A 21,580-nucleotide genomic window follows, 5' to 3' on the forward strand; every position below is an offset into this window, starting at 1 on the left:
CTTATTGAAGGTTTGGTTTTTTTTTTTTTTTTTGCCTTAATCAAAATTTGACACTTATTTTTAGAACACAATTTTGCATTTCACTCTTTCACCCCCCCCCAAAAAAAAAACTACTTGAAAATGATTTTTTTTTAAAAAAGTGTTCCTTTTGATTTGGCCTCACTATAGGTCAGAAAAGGATGGTGAGCAGAATAGTTTAGGAGGCTGTTCACAACTGTCCGCTTGTGGTAGAGCTCTTTTTAAAAATAATCGTTATTTTTTTAAAAAATTGCCATCAATACAAATGCCATTCCCATTTACATTTATCACACTGTCACTTACAACATTTACAATTACATTTATCACATTTAACAAGTTTTATCATTATACCTACCAACATCTGCAATACATTCAACTATCATGCATATTTTCTAGTTAACTAAATCATATCAATTATTCTTAAAATTCTCCCAAAGTTTTGACTCGATCATAGTCTCTTTCCAAGCTTTCTTTATAAATTCCCTGTATTAACCCCCCCCCCTTTTTTTCTCTATCCGATTCTCATCCTTTCCTCTACGCTCACTTCTTGTTTATTTTCTCTTTCCTCATTCCTCTTCTTCCTTACCTGTGGTAGAGCTCTTAAAAGGATATACACAGTTAAATTTGCAGAAGTAATTTTGAACTTGTACATGTACTGTATCTACAAAGGCACCAAATATAGTTTTCTTGTTCTGTCCTTTGACCATTGCCTGCTGATTGTAGAGACTCAGTTATATCACAGAACCTAGTTATTGACTTGTGTGGTTTTCTAACACTGGGTGAATATGTCTGCATTTCAAAATAAGGTTTCTACCATCTAATTCTTAATATTCTAGCATGTTTCAACATTGTCTCCAAGGATAAAATATGCATAATAATTGTACCAGCCCTACTAGCCACTAGATGGCACTCCTTAAAACCTAATAATGACAAACACTTCATGTCCAATATTTTTTACGAACTCAGAGTGAAGAGGCAGTAGTAATTCACATTAAGCTGATTTATTTTAAAAGCCAGGATTTTTTACTCCCTCTAACTAGATACGTACGGTGTGTGTGAAGTTGAAGGCTTTTACGGCTGGCATCCATAGATTTTTGGGAGGTTTTCGGGCTATGTGGCCAAGTTCTGGAAGAGTTTATTTTTGATGTTTTTACCATATATCAAAGGAGTTACAGACAGAATAGGGAAAACTGGTGAAGAAACACAACCTCCATATGATCTACAAACTGACCACAAAAATCCAGCAAATGCTGCAATCAACGAAGGACCGAAAAGAATCTCTCACAGCCACAGGAGTTTACTGCATAATAATAATAATAATAATAATAATAATAATAATAATAATAGGATTTATTTATATGCATAGCATGCAGCTGCAGACAGGTCTACATAAGGACCACCAAATGCATTATTCAGACATGAATCAAGGAACATGAGAGACACTGCAGATTGGGTCAGCCAGAAAAATCAGCAGTAGCAGAACACGTTATAAACCATCCTGGGCATAAAATGCTATTTGAAAATACTGAAATTTTGGACCATGCCAGCAATTATCAGGTCAGAATGCACAGGGAAGCCATTGAAATCCACATGCACTTAGACAACTTCAACAGTTTACCGTAGAGTAAACAAAGTTTGGCTGCCAGTCCTGAAAAAACCCAAAATCAAGATTCAGCCACGCAAATGAAAACGACTCAGGGTCAGGGTTTTTCCCCAGCAGACAGTGGATCACTAATTGCCATTCAACAACAGACCAACACACAGATTAACATGTTAAATCACTTCCTTTCAACCAAGGATCACACAGTATATATACCCCACCCACTTCCATGCCAGCATTCTCTGAAGATGCCAGCCACAGCTACTGATGAAACGTCAGAAATAAACTCTTCCAGAACATGCCCACATAGCTGGAAAAACCCACAAAAAATTACTTATGGTATGTATTTGTATGGTAAACTATTTAAATTGGATTTTATGAAAAGCTGGAGAAGAGGAAGCTCAACAAACACAACAAACTGTACAAGACTTGCTGTGGATAGTATGTTTCATCTTTTAAAGATTTATTGACAGTTCATGGTTCTGTCACAATTTAATAGTCTTGAAAGAGACAAAGGTATCATATTTTATGAACAATAATTATGAAACAAGCTAGTACTCAATTTCCTATTTGGAAAAGGGTTCCAAGGGGAAGAAAACTTGTTTCCAGCCTGAATACAGTGGGAAAAAACGGAGAGGTTCAAAGCAGCATTCAGAAGGAAGAGCCTGAAAGTACACAAGATTGGAAAGAACAAAGGGACAGACATCAGACAAATCTAGCTGACAATAAATAACAGCCCCTGGATTGTTTGGGAGTACAGACTATAGAGACCCAATTAGAAATTGATGTCTATGATGTCTTAAAGAAAGGGTGACATATTTTGCTAGTGAAAAAGATGTCAGGTTCTTTTGCCCCCTTTAATATATGCTAAGCTCTTTTAGACCTAAGCTCTTTGTTGGCAAAGAGGAAAGAACCTCTCAGAAATATAAAGGGTCTTTTCTTCAGAAAAATAAATGTTCTTTTGGGTAATTCTAATCCTAAACTATTGGATGGAATTGAGTGATCTTTGACAATCTGAAGGGTGCCTGTAGCTATTTTGAACCTTCACTTACACACCACCACCACCACCACCACCAAAAGAAAACCCCACTCTACTCATTTTTCTCCATAGTTGAACTGTACATTCTGTACATGTATCTTATAGTGGAAGCCTCGCCTAAATAAGCAAAAATGTAGTTGTGATGGTGAAATTGTACTTGAAGCTTTACAGTAAAAAGATAACGTTTATAGATCCAATTCTACTGTATATATTATTTTTTGCAAGTTCAGTTTTCTTTTACATACATGTGATTGTTCCATTGCAAATAAATGACAATAGGTAGCACTATTACACTATTTTGTGTATTTCTTATAGGCCAAGCAACAAGATTGCAGATCTTTCATACACAGTGACTCTAGAAGATTATGGGCTTGTGAAAATGCATGAGGTTCTGGTGTCTGATTCTTCTTGTGTAAGTGGAAATACATCTATTTGTGTTTTGAAACAAACAATGTAATTTATTATTGCCTGAAATCATTTCCATACTTAGTCTTTAGGTAAGGATGAGCCAACGCTAGTTCCTCCACCTCAGCCACGTAATGTTTCTGAAGCCCAGCCAGAGCCACGAGAAACTCTAGAATATAAAGCAGCACTTGAACTGGAAATGTGGAAAGAGCTACAAGAAGATCTTTTTGAAAATCAGGTTCTTTTCCATTTTTTATAACTGTTACTCAGACTGTGGGCCCATTCTATAGAAGGAGTTATTGTTAAAATAATGTATTTTATGTATAAGAGTTGGTTACATTCTGACTTTCTGATGTATATGCAATGTTAAAACTAAAATGAATAATAAATTCAAAAAATGTGCAAATAACCCTATAATAAAAAAGCAGATGCTATTTCAAACATTAAATAAAACTCATGAACAAAGCACCTTCCTAAATAAGAATATGACTGGGGTACAATAAACTTATGCCAAAGATGATCCCAGCTACCTCAGTGAGGCAAAAGCATTCCACTGTTTAGGTGTGGCCATTTAGGTGTGTCCCCATTAATCATACCTTTGACATAGCTGGGATGCACAAGGGCTGTCAGTCAGATCTTAGGACACATACAAGCTGTATATGAGAAAATAATCCACAAAATGGTTTGAACTCAAACTACACATAGGGCTCTGAAATTTATCACCAAGACTTTGAATTCTTCCCAGAAAAAAATTTGTAACCAGTGCAGTCCTTGCAGGGCAGAGGTAATACAATTTCATAAATGAATATTCAGCAACACTTTTGTTGCTGCGTTTTGGATCAGTTGCAGTTTCCAAAGACTCATAGAATCATAGAGTTGGAAGAGACCACAAGGACCCCTGCTATGCAGGAACTCCCAATATTCAGGCCATTTCTATAGACCTGAAGTCTAGTTCTGTACAAGTCATGTATTGCTATGGTCATGATTGATCTCATCAGGAACAAGTAGATATGCTTACATTGTTGAGAAATCCCTGTGCCAGACAGATACATTCTTCTCCTTCAAACAAACACATTCAGAAGCCAGATTAGAATAGCTCTGCATTCATGGTCAACTTCATCTAAGTTATGTTTCAAATGAATGGATGAATGGGGAAAGGTTTTTCTTTTTTCCCCTGGTTTTATTCTGTTTTGTATAGAACACAATGCTTTAGGTGTAGGTTTGTGCATTTATGCAATATATTTGTGTGCTCGGCAGGCCTGTTATCGAACAGGTACTACTAAATACTAAATGCACCAGATTCTGCGCTTTATAGAAGGGCCCAGGTATTTTTAGGCATGTCTAAAAGGGGATGCAGTAGCTAACCAGTTAAGATGCCAACTCTGATGATCGCAAGGTCTCATGATGGAATGAGCTCTTGTCACTAGTCCCAGCTTCTGCCAACCTAGCAGTCCAAAAGCATATAAAGGTGCAAGTAGATAAATAGGTACCATTCTGGTGAAGGTAACAGCGTTCCGTTCAGTCATGTTAGCCACATGACGACAGTCCTATTTGACAACGCTGGCTCCCTTGGCTTAGTATTGGAGATGAGCACTACAGTTGGACACGACAACCTTGTCAAAGGGAAAACCTTTATTTTTAATAGGCTACTAAATCAAGTCACAGCCAGTCTGAAAGCATTAGGTATCATATGTTCATTCATATGTTGACATGAAGCAGAAGAGAATCTCTGTGAATGGTTTGTTTGTTCTTTTGTAACCAAGAAATATCTTCTGCATTTCCACTTCTTGCTATTAAAAGTTGATCCTCGCTAAGTGAGATGAAAACTCTTCTGTCTGATGGGCTATACCTCTTTTGTTATAATGCAGTTTGCCTGAAGCCAATGTCTTCCAGATGTTTTGAGCAATAACTGACAACAGCTACAACAGTCCCCTTCTTGGAATATGATTGTTGTGCAATATCAGAAATTTTAATGGTACAATTATAAGTTGGTTTATCACATAGATTCCAAACAGAATGCCATTCATTCATCTATTCACTGTATATGAGAAATTTATTAATGATTTCTATAGTTTCTTGCAAAAGGAAGTTTTCTACAATAATATTGATTTAATTACTGTGTATCTTTTCATATTTTTTCTATATAGGTCCTTTAAAATTGTTTGTGTTCTTTGCAGCTGAAGAAGAAGGAGTTGGCTCATATGCAGACTCTTGCTGAAGAGTGGAGAAAAAGGGATCGAGAAAGGGAAGCACTGGTAAAGAAAAAAGTAAGATTTCTTTTCCTTTAGATTTCTCAGATGTTGATGAACTATTAGGATTATTCACAGTAATGAGATGTATTTGTTTATTTACCAAAAGCAGGCCCAGAAGTGTTGTGCAACCTATAAATTATACAAAAACAAAACAAAGATAGCAAAGATACTCCACAATCAAAGAGATCCCCTAGAGATATCAAAAGTTGTTAAGAGTTGTTGAGCTGTATGTTTTCCCTTCTTGTTGAGGGTTGAAGAAGGGCAACTGATACTGTAGTCAAGATCCTATGCACTTCTACCATAGCATAAATACAAGGGGGCATTGTAAAGTTTTAATTATCACATTTTTAAAAAAAATGACAGAAAATTTGTTTTGATTTGTAGTTGTTAATTTGTAGTCACCATCCAAATTTATACATTTTCCCCAGTGTTTCTTGACTCTCCGAGTTATTGTAGAAATCTGCAGGTTGCACCTTTCGAGGATTTTACACTTTAGTCACTTCAGGCACAACTTGTCACAAAAATAAAGGACACAATGAGCTGATTTTCTCAACGTCATGCGCTTAGGGACCAATGATAACACTGACAAAATTTCATCAATATACCATAATAACTTCAGGGTGATAATTATTACTTTATGATACCCCCTTGTAAGGCGCAATCTACAGACTTTAATAATATCAATATCAGGTATTCGGAGGGTCAAGAAACGCTGGAAAAAATGTGTAAATCTGGGTGGTGACTAGATAGAGATACATTAACAACTACAAATCAAAACAAACTTTCTGTCAAAATTTTTTTAAAGATGATAATTAAAACTTTATGATATCCCTTCATATGCACCAGAACTGGAGCCCATAGTTGTGAAACCAGTTGCACAACAGCTCCATTCCCTTAAGCTCACCTGTTGCTATACAACCCCACTAGAACCCCACCAGTGGGAGAGTGAGGGAGAGGAACGTGTCTATCCTTGTGAAATGACTGGTTCCATATGTTTATAGTCTGGAAGTCTTACAGTACACTCTTGTATGTGTCTACCACCTATCCATGATTTAAATGGGATTGGACTTCAAGAAGTTTAATAAGATTACAGTCTAGGTCTCCTTTAAGTGTATTAGCAGAATGTGTGCATGTGTAAAAGCTGTCAGACTTGTTTCATAAATTTTCATGGGATTTCAGGCTTATTTGACATACTTTCATTGCAAGAATTTTTCTTCACTAAAACGAGAAATAAGTTTGTTATTTGTGCTGTATATTTGACACCCTGCGAATCGTGCCATATGTTTTATCTTTTTTGTGCTGGCCAAGTGCCATAATAAATTCATTCAATAAGTTTTTATTTATATTAGAAATATTTCAATTCATTCTTCCTTAACCTGCTTGTATTCTAGGTTGCAGAATATACAGTTTTGGAAGAAAAGCTTCAAAAAACTTTGACTGATTTAGAGAAACGTGAAAAACAACTTGTCATTGCTGAAACTGAGGTAAACATATACCAAAGAATGTATTGTACCCATGGGAAAACCAAATCTTTTAGTTAAAAATATTTCAATTCAATTTAGGCCTTGTGCTTCGACTATAATTATTGCCAGCTGTTAACATGTTTGGTACATAGTTTGGGTTGGACAGGTGTGGGTGTTCATTGGCAAATGGTGAAAGCCTTAAATATGTGAAAATGTTTAAAATGATACAAGTTAAATCTTGTATCCATTCAATACAGTGGTCCCTCACCTTACACGGGGATCCATTCCGGATCCCGCCGCGTAAGGCGAATTCCGCCTATGCTCGTGTGCGGCGGCGCAACAGGCGCACGCGCCCATTCAATTGAATGGGATGCGCCATCCCTTCCGACCCGCATGCGCCCTGCGGCTTGAGCACGTATGCTCAAGCCGCGTAAGGCGCACCCGCGTATGATGCAGGCGCGCTGTATTTCTGCACAAAAATTTGTAAAAGCTTTCCTTTTTAAACCGTCTGGTATAATATTAGTTGAGGAAACACTGGGTATAGCAAGAAATGAGGACACCCCCCTCCCCCCATAACTGTAAGGGTGTTCAGGAATATATGTGAAATATGTTAATCATTAGTTGTGCTGTAGTTGTGTGTTCCTCGCAGTCCCTTCCAACTCCTTGATTATGCAATTTTATAACTAAAAAGGGATGGCTCTCGCCCTCCCAGAGAATGGCTCTGAAAGGAACAGTCAGTATATGTACTAAATGAGGCAGTACAGGTCTATATCAGGAAAGCTTGTGGTGTTGAAACTACTGTTTTAAAACATTTTAAGCTCCAAAGATTAAAGAAAGACCTGCTAGCAGAGCATGAACGAAATTGCCAGGAGCTTCAAGATACAATTAGACGCATCAAAGAAGAGTGTGCACATCAGGTTGAACTGGAGAGATCAAAGATCAGGCAGTTGGAAGAGGACAAAGTTCATTTTCATCAACAAGTGAGTGAAATTTATTTTTTAAGGTTAGCTAGATAATTAATGCCAGAAATTGATACAATATTTTAAAAAAATGTTGACCAGAAGATCCAAGTTTGAACCATACCAATAAGCTATCAGAGTGTAGTGGTCCCTAAAAGCACCATTAAATGTGCTAAAAACCAAAAGAGAGATGTGTAGAAAATGTAAAATATTTCATGATAAGACTAGGAAGAGTTGCTTCCATTTGTAGGAACATCTCTGGATTGAAGGCCTTTGCACTCATGAAAGAGTGCCTACTGATCCAATCCATTAGTTCTTATATCTGGACACTTGGATTTCTGTTTATTGCATCTACATTTCTGTTTTTCACTTCTGCTCTGCTATGTTGTGAAGGAAGAAGTTGTTTAAAGAAATGCATTCATATTTATTCCTAGCCTTGTAAATTCCTTGACCACAGCAGACATTTATATGCTGCTTTCCAGTTACTAGTCTTAAGGGAGGTAATAATAATTGAAGCACTAAACTGTGTGAAAATACTCAGTCCTTAATATTTTGGTGGTGATATGTTTAAGATCAAGGACAAGATAAAGCTAGCAGCATGTAAGGCCCAACAGAAGAGTGGCAGAGATGCTGTAGACTATTCATAGGCATTCCACACAACAGGCAGCCATCACTTTTTAGTCTCTTTACTTTGCAAGATAGTGTTGCCGGTTTATGATCAGCCATAATACAGTCTGTGAGCCAAGTACTCTGGAATTGAATTTATTATGGCAGAAGGCCTTCTACTAATGTGTATTTTCATATATCATACAAGAATGTTTAAAGTTGAAAGTTCCATCTTTGAAAAATATCCTTGATTAATTTTGTATATTGCTATTATGAAATAAATGCAGTAACTTCAGGAGCATAGACTTGACATAAATTGCATTTTTGGACTTATACTTCTAGCCAGCACCACTATATTTTTCAGATGATAGTATTCAGAACATGCATCCTGGTTCATCTCTCTATGTATTCTCATAACATGAGTAGGGAGGTATTCAAGTTTCACTGTTTGCACGTTGTTAAGAGTCATTAAAAGCTATTTTAAGATGTATAGTATTATGGCTTCTGTTTGGTGACAGAATGTTCCCTACCCGCTGTTTACACTGTTGCTGTCCAGATGTAAAACTATTGAAGTACTTTTATTTCTTTAAAAAAACACAGCTGAATGAAGCAGAAAGCAAATTTAAGGCTCTGGAGAAAGAGTTTCAGCAATACAAGGAACAGCAGAGCACTAAACCAGAAATCCGACTGCAATCAGAAATAAGTATTTTAACATTAGAAAAGGTATGCCTCTGTTCTAACATTAGAAAAGGTATGTCTCTGCTGTTCTAATAAATGTCACACATTGATTGTTCATTTTATAATTCTCCATTCTTTTCAATAATTGGTAATAATATTTTACAGCAAATTAAAAAAATTATGCTTAAGAAAAATGTGAAATACACTTCATATGAAATTCATTCCCAGGCATGGAAAAGATAAACATAAACAGCAATTGAGTATGCCTTCTGAAGGTGTTGTAGCCTTGTCAGAGGTGGAGATTCTGAGTGGTGAAACAGCTAATGAGAACTCCTGTCCTTTCCAGTTCAACCCTGGTAGTATTTTCTAAATTATTGTATTTATGATGAGATTTCTAATAGAGGACACTTAAAAATGAGGTTCTGATTAAGAACAAATTTTGCTAATCATTCTGAGGCCTTGGTTTTACAGTTATTCCTATGTTTGCATAGAAAAAATCATGCAAAGTGCTTGAATGCAAACAAAGCATTCTTAATTCATGACATTTTAGCCATTTTAGTCTAAGCGAGCCCTGGGGATCTCTCTTGTTGTATCAGTAGAACTTAACTTCATTTAGACTTGATTCTTTTGATAGCGTGGGTTTTTTTAAAAAAAATTCTGACAGAAGATGTCTGACATTACTGAATGTATTTATTTTCTTAATTTTCAAAAGTTTGTGCCCTGGACAGCATACATGTAGTTTACTAAAACAGGCTCTTTTTGCTTGGCTGACAAGTAGTTCTTGTCCCTTTTGGAGGATGGTATTGCAAAGGATGAAGAAAGAGCTGCTGTAAAACTGTTCTAATTTCAGGCATGCTCTCAAATTCCCAGACAGTTACATAGGCTACAGCTTCAGGGTTTTTTTTTTGCCCTGGAACTGATTCCTAGAAACACTGAATTCTTCCAGTTAAGTTGGGATGTTGGTTGTTTTTAACAGTCAGATATTATCCACGAATGACATTGTGTATGAGACGGCCTACTTTATTTAAATTGTTTTATTTGTGATATCACTAATTACCTGATAGTGTAGCAATAGCAAGTACATTTTTATACCACTTATCAGTGCACTTAAGCATTCCCTAAGCGGTTTACAAAGTGTAAGCTAATTGTCCCCAACAATCTGGGTACTCATTTTAGCGACCCCAGAAGGATGCAAACCTGAGTCGAGCTTGAGCCCCCTGGCTAGAGTTGAACTTGCAACTTTATGGTTTGTGAATGAGTGGCTTCAGTAGAGTCATTTAACCACTGCTCCACCTGGACAATACAATAGGACAGTGTAACATATACAGAGTATACAAGTTTAGAACAGCACATAGGGGAAAACCAAGGTAAGATGTTACATCACGAATAAATTGTTTTATTTGTGATATCAGTAGTTACATGACAGTGTATCCTAATAGGACAGTGTAACATAATACAATGTATACAAGTTTAGAACAGCACATGGTTGGGGGAAAGCCAAAGTAAAAATCTTTTTTCAATAAATGTCTAAAAGGTGTCAATGTTAAGACTGTCATGATACAAACGAAAGATCATTCTACAGGGTGGGCAACATGACAGGCAAGGCCTGTTTTCATGTTGCCGCTAAACAGAAATCTATAAGCTATGGCATGGATAATAGGTTCTTCCCTGAAGATTGTAATAGCCCTAGGAGGTTGATTAATGAAGAGACATTTCTTGAAATAACAGTAACCCAAGTAGTAATACAGCCTTTCATACTAAAACTTTGATTCTTTGCAGACTAGCCTGCACAGAATAAGTTCTATCACAGGGCACCACAACTTTAGCACAGGTGTGATAGGTACATGGTAAAGCACCCCAATCCATAACCTGGCTGCTTCATTCTATATTAGTTGCAACTTCAAAACCAAATGTAAGCACAGTCACATGCAGCATTTATGACAGATGTAAAGAGATCTTGTAGCACCTTTGAAACTAACTGAAAGAAAGAGGTTGAGAGCATGAGTCTTCGTAGACTAAAGTCTACTTCCTCAGATGCATATGGTCATTCATGACAGTTATCCAGTCTTGAGGTTGGAGAGCATCTAGTGGCAATGATAGATTCTACAAATTGCTCCACTATAGCACCACAGCTATTAGGTATAGTGTTACCACAGTGCCCTCCCTGTAGTAACATGGAGTGTGTTTTTTTTTGTTTTAAAATGATGGTCAATAGTGTCTCCCAAACCCTCTGAAAGAGCTATTATGCATCTTGATGTGTTCTGGGGCTTTGGGCACTTCTTCACTTGTTTCAGGCCTGTATAGCCTATTTTCAAATAGATACTTCTTGTTCTGGAAAATAAAACTTGTGAGGTAGACCCTATAAATCTGCAAAGAGCAAAATGACTGGTAATGTTATCCCAGAGTTATCCTAGGTAATGTTATCTTAGGTCATACATGGGTTGTTTGTTGTTTCTGATTCACATCTAATTAAAGAAAAGTAATGTGTGTTATCAGCATAACTATGTACCTTTCCCTAATTATTATATCCAGAGCCTTCATATAATAATATATAATACTGAACACAAGATGTTATTTTGAAGCACCTCATAGAAAGATGGTAGTGGTACAAGCATATTGTCCACCAGTGTTCTTCTTTGAAAGGCATGAGTGTAAAAATGTCCCCCACCTCCAAACCAGAGTCAATGCAGGAGAATACCAAGGGCAGAGGTATGCAAAGCTTATGGGAAAGTGTGTAAGATTAACATTCCCATTGTTCATTTCCCAGTAAAGATAATCTATCAAGGTTACCAAGGCTGATTCTGTCCTATAACAAAGCCAGAATCCAGACTGGAATGGCCAGTGGTTAGAGATGATGTGAGTTGTAATCCAACAGCATTTGGCTGTAAGTTTCCCATACCTGTTCATCTTCTTTGAGGTTCCTTACTGAAAGCTTCTAACTTCAAATGCCAAATTCAATTTTGTATCATGGGCTCATGAAGTCTGAATGCGACTTCTATCTCTAGACCCAGAAGTTATGAGTATATGACTTTGTCTTCTATAGCTGAAGTAGAAGCAAGTATCGATAGAGAGTTTTAAAGGCCTAATGACAGTGAGGCCTTTTCTGAGAGATAAATCAGTTAATAACAGAGACAAACTGAAGACTTGAAAGGCATAGTCTAGCCAAATTAAAAGGCATATATTAGCTACAAATGTAAGGCTAAGACACAAAAAGACATAATAAATTAAGCAGATATATGAATAGCTAATGGTTGTTATATAAATGAATGTTATCTTTGATTCCTTTGTAGATGTTTAAAAACTGTTTACATTAACTGTCTTGAAATACAGACTTCACCCAGTTTCATAGTGTTTGACAATAAAAATAAGGCTATTGCTTAAACAAGGATATGCTTGTGTGCCACAATATTTACATCAAATTCCATAACAGCTTTAGTTGGAACAAGTTATACTAAACAATTTTTGTAATCCAAGTTCTGTATATATACTTGTGTAAAGATTATTACTACTGTTACTGTGTCCGTTGATAGTATTTTGTTCTTTATTAGGGAGACCTTGAAAGGAAGTTAGAATCAGCCACTAAGGCAAAGCTACATTACAAGCAACAGTGGGGACGAGCTCTGAAGGAACTAGCAAGACTGAAACAGGTATGTAACTGATAAGATGTATGAACAGCAGAATGAGATGGCATCATCCCTTGTGACAGAAGCAAAGCATATCATACTGGATAAGTCTAATAAGTTTAGCTTAGCAGTTTTACTATGATCATAGAAGGCATTGTGCACTTATGGGGTGGTAATATCTCTTCTTTACATCAGCCTTCAATTTTAGGAACACCTTTGAATTAAATTTAAGAATTTAGGAACATAAGAAGAGCTTTTTTGGTTCAAACCAAAGACCTATCTAATTCAACATTCTGTCCATATAATGGTCAGCTGTTCGCTTGTGGAAAGCCTGTATTAGAGCATATCAATTTATATTCAATTTTGGAGTGTGCATGGAATTCACTTTGACCCCAAGCTGACCTCTAGGGGCACCACCATTTCTCCAAAGCAGAGATGTCATGTAGGCAGCTTGCAAAGGAGGGGGTAGGAGCTCTAGAGATGAGACTGGAAATTCCCCACAGGAAGTTTGGGAGTTGCTAGACAAGAAAAACCATCTCCAAAAACGAGTACAATACAGGCTGTTTGTTTTCAGCCTCACACCTAATGGCCCAGTGATTAAGTCAGTGGTCATCTATCTATTCATCTGTTTGCCTTCCTTGATTGTGTTCAGATCCAAGTGCATTGGCTCAGTCTATTCTTCACCTTGATTTAACAAAAGCCCAGGTCTTCATACCCTTTGTCTTGGCTGCAGTTAAGCCATCAAGTTCATAGCCAGGGTCTACAAATTTTCTATATAAGCCTCAGTCTAAGCACACACTGGTGTGCTACATTCAGAATACATCCTGGCTTCATGTCAGACTGAACTCTATTTTAGTTCCCTCTGCCATTTCCTCCCACATTTCGGTGGCCGTGTCATCTCATCATCTATGTCCACATCTGGTTCCCAGAGAAGCCTTTGGAAGTAAGTGTCTCCTGTATATTTGCCTCTCAACTCTCTCCCGATTTCCCTCCTTTACTTTCATTGAGAATTGCGTGTGTGTGTGAATGTGTGTGCTCCTTTTGCTGTGTTTGTTTCCCCCTTTTTAATAAATATTTGGACTTAATTGGAACAGTGTGTCTCAATGTCGTCTCTCAAGGGATTCTTGTGGACCTCTCGTAGACATCTCAGGACTTGGTCTCGTGAGGGTGTTGTTAGGACCCTACCTCTCAGCAGTTGAGCTAAATTCGGAAATTCCCCTAAATAGATCCTTCCTAACACCTGCTAGTAAGACATGGGTGCACCTGCACTCTCTCTCTTTTTGTTTCCTAGAAACTGATACATATATAGGTGTATTGCCTCTGATACTGAAAGTGATAATGGTCATCCCAACTAGTAGCCAAACAATGAGGTCTTCTTTGGACTGTACTTGTATATTTTAGCTAGAAATAGAATCATAGAGTTGGAAGAGACCTCAGGGACCATCAAGTCCAACGCCCTGCCATGCAAAGCACCCCCACGAAATGGCCATCCTGCCTCTGTTTAAGAACCTCCAAGAAAGGAGACTTCATCAGACTCTGAGGGAGTTTGTTTCAGTCTAATAGCTCTTATTGTCAGGAGTTTCATCCTAATGTTCAGGTGGAATCTCTTTTCCTATACAGTGCACCCTTCTTTTACGCGGGGGATCCATTCCGGACACACACACACAACCCCACGTAAAAGAAATAGCACATATACTCAAGCCCCATTACAAGTAATGGGGCTCGTATTTGTGGCGGTGGCAGCGACATGTATGTCATGGGCGCATGCACCATTGTTTCTTCCGGCACATGACACCGCTTCTTCCAGCACTGCTTTCAGCATATGAAAGCAGCGTATAATGCACCCACATATGACGTGGGCACATTATAGTTTGCATCCATTCCTGTGTTCTAGTCTCTGGAGCAGCAGAAAACAAGCTGGCTCCATTTTCAATATGATATCCCTTAAGACAATGATGGCGAACCTTTTAAAGCCCGAGTGCCCAAATTTCAACCCAAAACCCACTTCTTTATCACTAAGTGCCAGCACAACAATTTAACCTGTTTAATTGCTTAATTAAACAGGTTTAATTGTTTAATACTGAGGTTTTAGTTATATTAACATCTTTTTTCTTAAAAGAAAAACACAATACAAACAACTTTTATTGAAAGGTAAAAGCTTGCACTTTACATGCTTTTGAACAATTAATGAACAATTACTGGAAGGGGAAAAGAGTAACTGGAGGACAGGAGAGCCACAACAAACTGGAGCAATGGTGGGCGTGCCAACAGAAAAGGCTCCGAGTGCCCCCTCTGGCATGCATGCCATAGGTTCGCCACCACTACCTTAAGATATTTAAGCATGACTATCATATCACCTCTTAACTTATCTTATCTTCTCCAGGCTAAACATACCAGATCCCTAAGTCGCTCCTCCTAGGGCATGATTTTCAGACCTGTCACCATTTTGGTCGCCCTCCTCTGGGCACATGTTTTATCTCTAGTGTCGTGTGGATTCCGCTCCTGGATGATCAAGATACTTAAAAACCATAATTGGCTAGCCTGCTAATTTCTCTTCTGTGTCAGAAGTTGAAATAGAATGGTGTTGTTTTTATTTCATTTTTTTTTACCCAGTAGGGTAATTATATCCTGTTCCATTTTTTGTCTGCATTCCTATAGATGATTGTTTGTATTACTGTTTCTTGCAAAATGCAAAGTGTATTACAAATGCTACTGCATCCATCTTTGTTTAATAAGTTTGAGAAAAGGGACCAATATTTCCATATTTGAATTGAGACATATTAGAATTTGAGCATTAGAGTTACTTAATTCATGGTTTTCTAAATCATACTCCAGTTAATCTGTATATCCATTGTGAGCACAAACTCAGTGACCTACACCAGTTCTTCATTGGTGATTTTGCTACAGGTACGTTAAGTTTATATAGATGCATTTATTCTTATATGGAGCCAATTTCATGGACCTTTCATTCATATTTGACTAATCTATGATGTTCTGTGAGCAAGAAGCTACAGCAAAACAATTGTCTAAAGGCTGGTTTGGATAATGAACTAATCAGTGATTGAGATTTGCTGCATGGCAGGGGGTTGGACTGGATTGTGGTCTCTTCCAGCTCTATGATTCTATGATTAATTACTTTTACTTTTTCATCTCTCTCTCTCTCTTTTAATATTTAAATTTATTAATTATACAAAAATTAAACAATAGAAGATGGCTATAAATATTTTGTTGTTGTTGTTAACTGCCCTCAAGTTGATCTCAACCCATGGCGACCCTATGGATGAGACATCTCCAAGACTCCCTATCCTCTACTGCTCTGCTTAATTCCTGCAAGCCCGTACCCATGTCGTCTATGATAGAGTCCATCCATCTAGCATGCAGACTTCCTCTCTTTCTACTTCCATTCACCTTTCCTAGCATTATTGTTTTTTCCATTGAGTCCTCCCTTCTCATGATGTGTCCAAAGTATGGCCGCCTCAGCTTTTTCATCTTGGCTTCCAGGGAAATTTCTGGCTTAATCTACTCTAGGACCTATTTGTTTGTCCTTTTTTCTGTCCATGGGATCCTCAACACTTCTCCAGCACCACATCTCAAATGCGTTGATTTTCTTTCTATCTTGTTTCTTAATTGTCCAGCTCTCACATTCATACATGGCAATAGGGAATAGGATGGCTTGTGCCCAGTTGTACATCTTTGCATTTTAGAATCTTTTCTAGTTCTTTCATAGTCGCTCTCCCCATTTCTTAATCTTCTTCTCATTTCCTGGCTGCAGTCCCGGTTCCTATCAATGTTTCATCTTAGGTATGAGAATTTTTTTACTGTTTCTATTTCCTCATTGTCTAGGTTAAATTTGTGTAGATTCTCTGCAGTCATTATATTTGTTTTCTTTAAGTTCAGCAGTAGGCCTGCCTTTGCACTTTTTCCCTTCATCTTCCTTATAGGTGTTCCAGGTCTATGGGGTTTTCTGCTAGTACTATGGTGTCGCCTGCATATCTTATTCCTTCCTCCTATTTTCACTCCTCCTTCTTCTGTGTCCAAGCCTGCTTTACTTACAATATGTTCCTCATACAAGTTGAACAAGTAGGGTGATAAGATGCAGCCTTGTCTGACCCCTTTGCCAATTGTTCTGATCTTGTCCTGAGTACAGATTCTTCAAGACTATCAGATATGTTGACTCCCCATGTCTTTAAGGGCATTCCATAGTAGTCAAAGGCTTTGCTGTAGTCTGTAAAGCACATGCTGATTTTCTTTTGAAATTCCTTGGTGCGCTCCATTAGCCATTGGATGTTTTCAATGTGGTCCCTTGTGCCTCTTCCTTTCCTGAACCCTGCTTGGACCTCTGATATTTCTCTCTCCATGTATGGCTGAAGTCTATGTTGTAGAATTTTGAGCATAATTATAAAAATGGACATTCAAAAGCACCACACATATATAATCCTATACAGATGAAATTGTTTGGAAAACATCAGACCATAGTGACAGCTGTTAAGGTGGTGGATTAACAGTTATATATTTTGTGTTAACAAAATCAGTAAAAGGGTAAAAGGAAGCCATTTTTCTTAAAAAGATTCTTGGTTTTGTTGTACTAAATTACATTTCATTTTATCAGATAGCTTCTCCATTAGCCATTGGTCCCAGACTCTTTTCCACCAATTATCTAGGGACACAAGTCGTGTCTTCCATGTTTTGGCCACTTCAGGTCGAGCTGCCATCAAGAGAAAAGTAATCAGCATTCTGTATCTTAAATATTTATTACTTATAGTATAGATTGAAAGTTCATATCTCTTAAGAAATAATTGAATGAGCACAGTAAAATCTTAGGTGACTCAGTTTTTGATCTACGAGATCAAGCCTATTAACATTTATTTCATGCTCTCTAGTAATTCTTAAACTTCTCTTGAATGTCTGTGCTGTACATGTTAAAATGAAAATGGTTTAAAGAATTCCCTATTTGTTTTGAATGTGAAATCACAAATTTAGGGGCCTTAAGGAACGTTAAGTCTGCTTAACTTTTGATGATTTGTGTTCTTTTTTTGTTTAAGTTGGAGTAATACCATGGTGATTTCACATTGATTCTGGTGAATAGCTTCGGGGTGGTACTTTGTGCCAGAAACTTGTCACATCAGGGCTCTCTAGAGAACTATACAAAACATTTCTGTTGTGAGAATTAAGCACAAAAAGTTGTATCTTGGATTGTTAATAAATGTTAATGACAAAACCCAGCTGGCAAGTCTTCAGAAAGGCAATCAAATACTTTGTTGCCATTGCCAAAGAAGTGTTTAAGCAGACTTTCATTAATCAAAAATGAAAAGTGTAGTCAAACTGTGAATTATAGATTCATGTCAAGCATGCAAGTATTTAGCATAATGTCCTTTTATTCTGTCTAATTGTTAGCCCTTTCTGTCCCTTATGCTTAGAACAAATAACATTTGTTTTCAATGCAAATGTTAAACATAAAAATAAAAATACATCTGAAAATCCTCATACTTTAAACCTAATTATTGAAAACATAACCCTCAATCAATGCTATTTTTTTTTTTAAAAAAATGAGCAATTATTAAATAAAAAACATTGAGGTCAACTGAATTTGTGCCTACCATACCTTTTAAAGGTGGACTTTCTAGTTTGTTCAGTGGTTGCAGCTGTGATAGCTAATATACTAGCCATGAAAATGAAGATGGGGTTGATCCCATGATACCCAAAGATGTTCATAAAGGTAAGGAGAAATGCATTCGTTGCATGGCCATAGATGTGCTGGAGAGTAGGAACAAACAGAGGGAAGGAGTCTTGTGGGAAGTAGCCATGCAGGGCTGTTTTGCAGCTTTCTTTTGTGATCAGTAATCTGAGATTTTTTTCAGCATATCCTACTTAACACTCATATCAGGTAGTTATAGTCTAGTTGTTACTTGTAGTTTGCATTGGGATAAGAAGAAGGGGAAGCTTTGCAATGGTCAGGAGCTGGCAAATGAAAGTATTAATGCTAGACTTAAAGCAAAGAAGAGCTTTGGTGGAAACATTTGCTGCAAGTACAACATGGCAGTGGCTTTTTAGTCAGGGAACCATATTTTATAGGGAAGTGAACGTTAACAAACTACCCTTTTCAAAACTTCTTTTTCTGTGCTCATACATTAAAATATTTTCTGTGCTCATGCAATTTGTTGGTAACTCTTTCAACCTGAATCTCTTTCTCCTTAAATGTACAGAAATTATCTATTTAATTATTAAACATTAAAAAACTTATTCTGAAGAGTGTGTGTGTGTGTGTGTGTGTGTGTGTATTTCAAAAGCACCAGTTCTCTCATTAGCCATCTCTTAGCCTTTCCACTATTCCTTAAAGTCCTGGACTGACCAGGATACAATAGGTCAGTTCCTCTGACAGGATTGTTTCTGTTAGTAGAAGCAGAAAGTAGGTGATGCCCCCCTCCCTGCCTCCCCGCAAGTGTCTGAACCAGCTCTAGAATGCAGATAAATCCTCCAGAACAGGTTCCAGGCAAGGCAGATGGCTGTGCACAAGTGGGAAAAGAAAGCCCTGTTGCATAGCCACCTGATCCCAAGATGGTAGATTTAGGTCTGTTACCATCATATCATCTTTCTGACTAGAAAAAGAAAGTGTAGTAAATAAGTAAGTAAGCAGAAGCATGTATTTGATACACTTGAAAATATGCATTTTAAATAATACATGAGTCTCTAATTTCACTGGGAATAAAACTTGAATTATGTTTTTACATGTTGAAATGAAAATGTTTCAGTGTTATTATCAGATGTGGGGATTCTGTATATATGGTCTTCCATTTAGGAAATTTGTAATTTGGGAGAGGTTTATTATGGAATTTCAGAAGGCAAAATAAAAATAGGTATGGATTTAAATATACTATTTTATATTTGATTTTAGGTTTTAGACAAGAAGATTACATATGCATGTTAATGTAAGAAATCCTAAATTGGAGACGCATAGCATATCGCTGTTGTAGTTATGGCTAGAAGAATGCTGCAATTCAGCTTTTAGTGATTACAAAGTGATCTGTCTGGCTTTTGAATGTTTCTGTAAAAACTCAAAGTATGTGCATTTAAGATAAGTGGTTATTAAAGAGTTTAAGACTTACCATTTTTGTACTCAGTGGATTTGCTCACAGCAAAACCAGTACATTTGTTTTAAACAAACACAGACTTTATTGGCTGACATAGGCTCTATCTTGTCCAGCCTCCTGCTTATCCTCTCAAAGTAATTAATGTGATTAATTTACAAGTAATTTAGCCAAGCAGAGGATGTAAATCTTTGTTTTAAAAAACAGTTAGAAGTCCGAATCTTGGTTAAAAACTGTGTCTTGAAAGCCTCCAGACCCTCCTACTGGCTTGTCAGCCCTGGGTTATTTTCAGAAAACTTGAGTTGAGTTCCTTCGATTCAGTTGAAGTTTTTCCCACAGAATTGCTTGGTATGTACAAGTGGGGGAGTGAATAGTGGCCGCTATTTAGCCATTGTTTAGTCTAGTGTATGCATGTTTACATCTTCTCTCTGGATTTATAAGCTGCTATGACAAAACAAAGGTTGTTCTTGCTTGATTGAAGAGCCTCTTAGCTCTAGCACCTGGCAACATGCAAGGATCATTTTGTGAATTGATTTTTTTTTTAATATTAGTGATTTACGACTTCTTTAAAAAAATTGTATCAGTTCCAAATAAGAGAGGAGACACTGTTGTTTTGTTTATTGCTATAGCATGAAAGATATCCCTTTCCAGTATTCTATAGAAAAACAAAACCTTATGCCAATGGCATTAGGAAAATGAGAAAGATATAAACAACAAGTATTCAATTACCCTGCTTCTTCCTACATAAATGAAGTTGTCCAATTAGTGTACCATGTTGTTGGAGTGCATAATTATGGACATGTATTTAAATTTAATAGAAGCCAGAACAAATGGGAAATAGAAATTTTAAGTGCAGCTTACCTGGTACTATACATCTTTGCTACAACAAGTGATCTATCATGGTCAAGAGAAGTCCAGTGCCCTGTAACAGGAAACTTGACTCTGGAGATTAAAAGTTCCCTTTCGTGTTCACTTTCTGATAGGTTAGTAGATGCTGCTATTAGAAGAGAATCCTTTATTGTCTGGTAACATTCTGCTGTGAGCCACATGGCTGGCATGAGAGGTTAGCAATCTGTTTTGCCATATCATCACACCCAACTTTCATTTTTTCTCACTGGTCTGGAGATTTATGATGAGAGTAGATTCTCTTCATGCACCTGAGAATAAGGACAAAAAGCAATGAATTACAGCTAGTTGTTAGTAGAGGAACTGTTGTGTGGTGGAACAAGATTCTTAGTGAAGGACATTCCATGCCTCTCTTAAATGCCTCTTCAGAGAAACTAGATAATCTCACTGATTGGAGTAGATAGCCTTGATTCCTTTGGTTCTGTGGTTTTATGAACAGCACTGAATCACTTGAAGTGCTATTCAGATATAATAGGCTGTAGAAAATTAGAGCAGTAGATAAATATTTTCTATCAATATGTGGTTAACATAAGGTAATTGTATACTAATGGGAGTCATTGACATTGCTCTCAAAGGATCATTGGGGGTGTGTGTGTGTGTGTGTGTGTACATATGGGAATGTGGGTGTATGGAAATAAACCATTTTAAACTTCTGTTTGTGCTGTTCTAGATAAAATAGCCCTTAAAATAAGTTGCTGAAGGATTAAATGATTAGTGTAATTGTTTAAAGACTTATGAAACACAAGTAGCCAAGACTTTCTACCACTTAAAAGCATGTGTGATTTGTGGGCCAGTTCAAAAATGTTTTAAATGTTACAGGGATGCCCCTTCAAATGGCACACTCTTTCACTGGCCCCTTAAAGTAATGTTGCCCAAATAACCAGACCAGCTGATAAATTCTGAACAGAAGCTGCCCTAGAAAGTTACAAGATACGTGATGTGCATT

At 37.1% G+C, this 21,580-nt stretch overlaps 1 protein-coding gene across 3 annotated transcripts in view; it reads left to right on the forward strand.

Moving 5' to 3' along the window:
• The window catches only part of CEP120 (centrosomal protein 120), a 44,187-nt gene that overhangs the window by 20,327 nt on the left and 2,280 nt on the right, over positions 1–21,580 (forward strand). For all 3 annotated transcript variants that reach the window (XM_089491626.1, XM_089491633.1, XM_089491618.1), the window contains exons 12-18: positions 2,973–3,069; positions 3,148–3,300; positions 5,240–5,329; positions 6,706–6,798; positions 7,596–7,757; positions 8,943–9,065; positions 12,569–12,667. In XM_089491626.1, coding sequence (XP_089347752.1) covers positions 2,973–3,069; positions 3,148–3,300; positions 5,240–5,329; positions 6,706–6,798; positions 7,596–7,757; positions 8,943–9,065; positions 12,569–12,667 — 817 coding nt within the window. The remainder of the gene's footprint in view (positions 1–2,972; positions 3,070–3,147; positions 3,301–5,239; positions 5,330–6,705; positions 6,799–7,595; positions 7,758–8,942; positions 9,066–12,568; positions 12,668–21,580) is intronic.

The sequence above is a fragment of the Sceloporus occidentalis genome, unplaced genomic scaffold (assembly GCF_023333645.1).
Source record: "Sceloporus occidentalis isolate IW3139 unplaced genomic scaffold, rSceOcc1.0.p SCAF_1, whole genome shotgun sequence".
Classification (NCBI taxonomy): domain Eukaryota; kingdom Metazoa; phylum Chordata; class Lepidosauria; order Squamata; family Phrynosomatidae; genus Sceloporus; species Sceloporus occidentalis.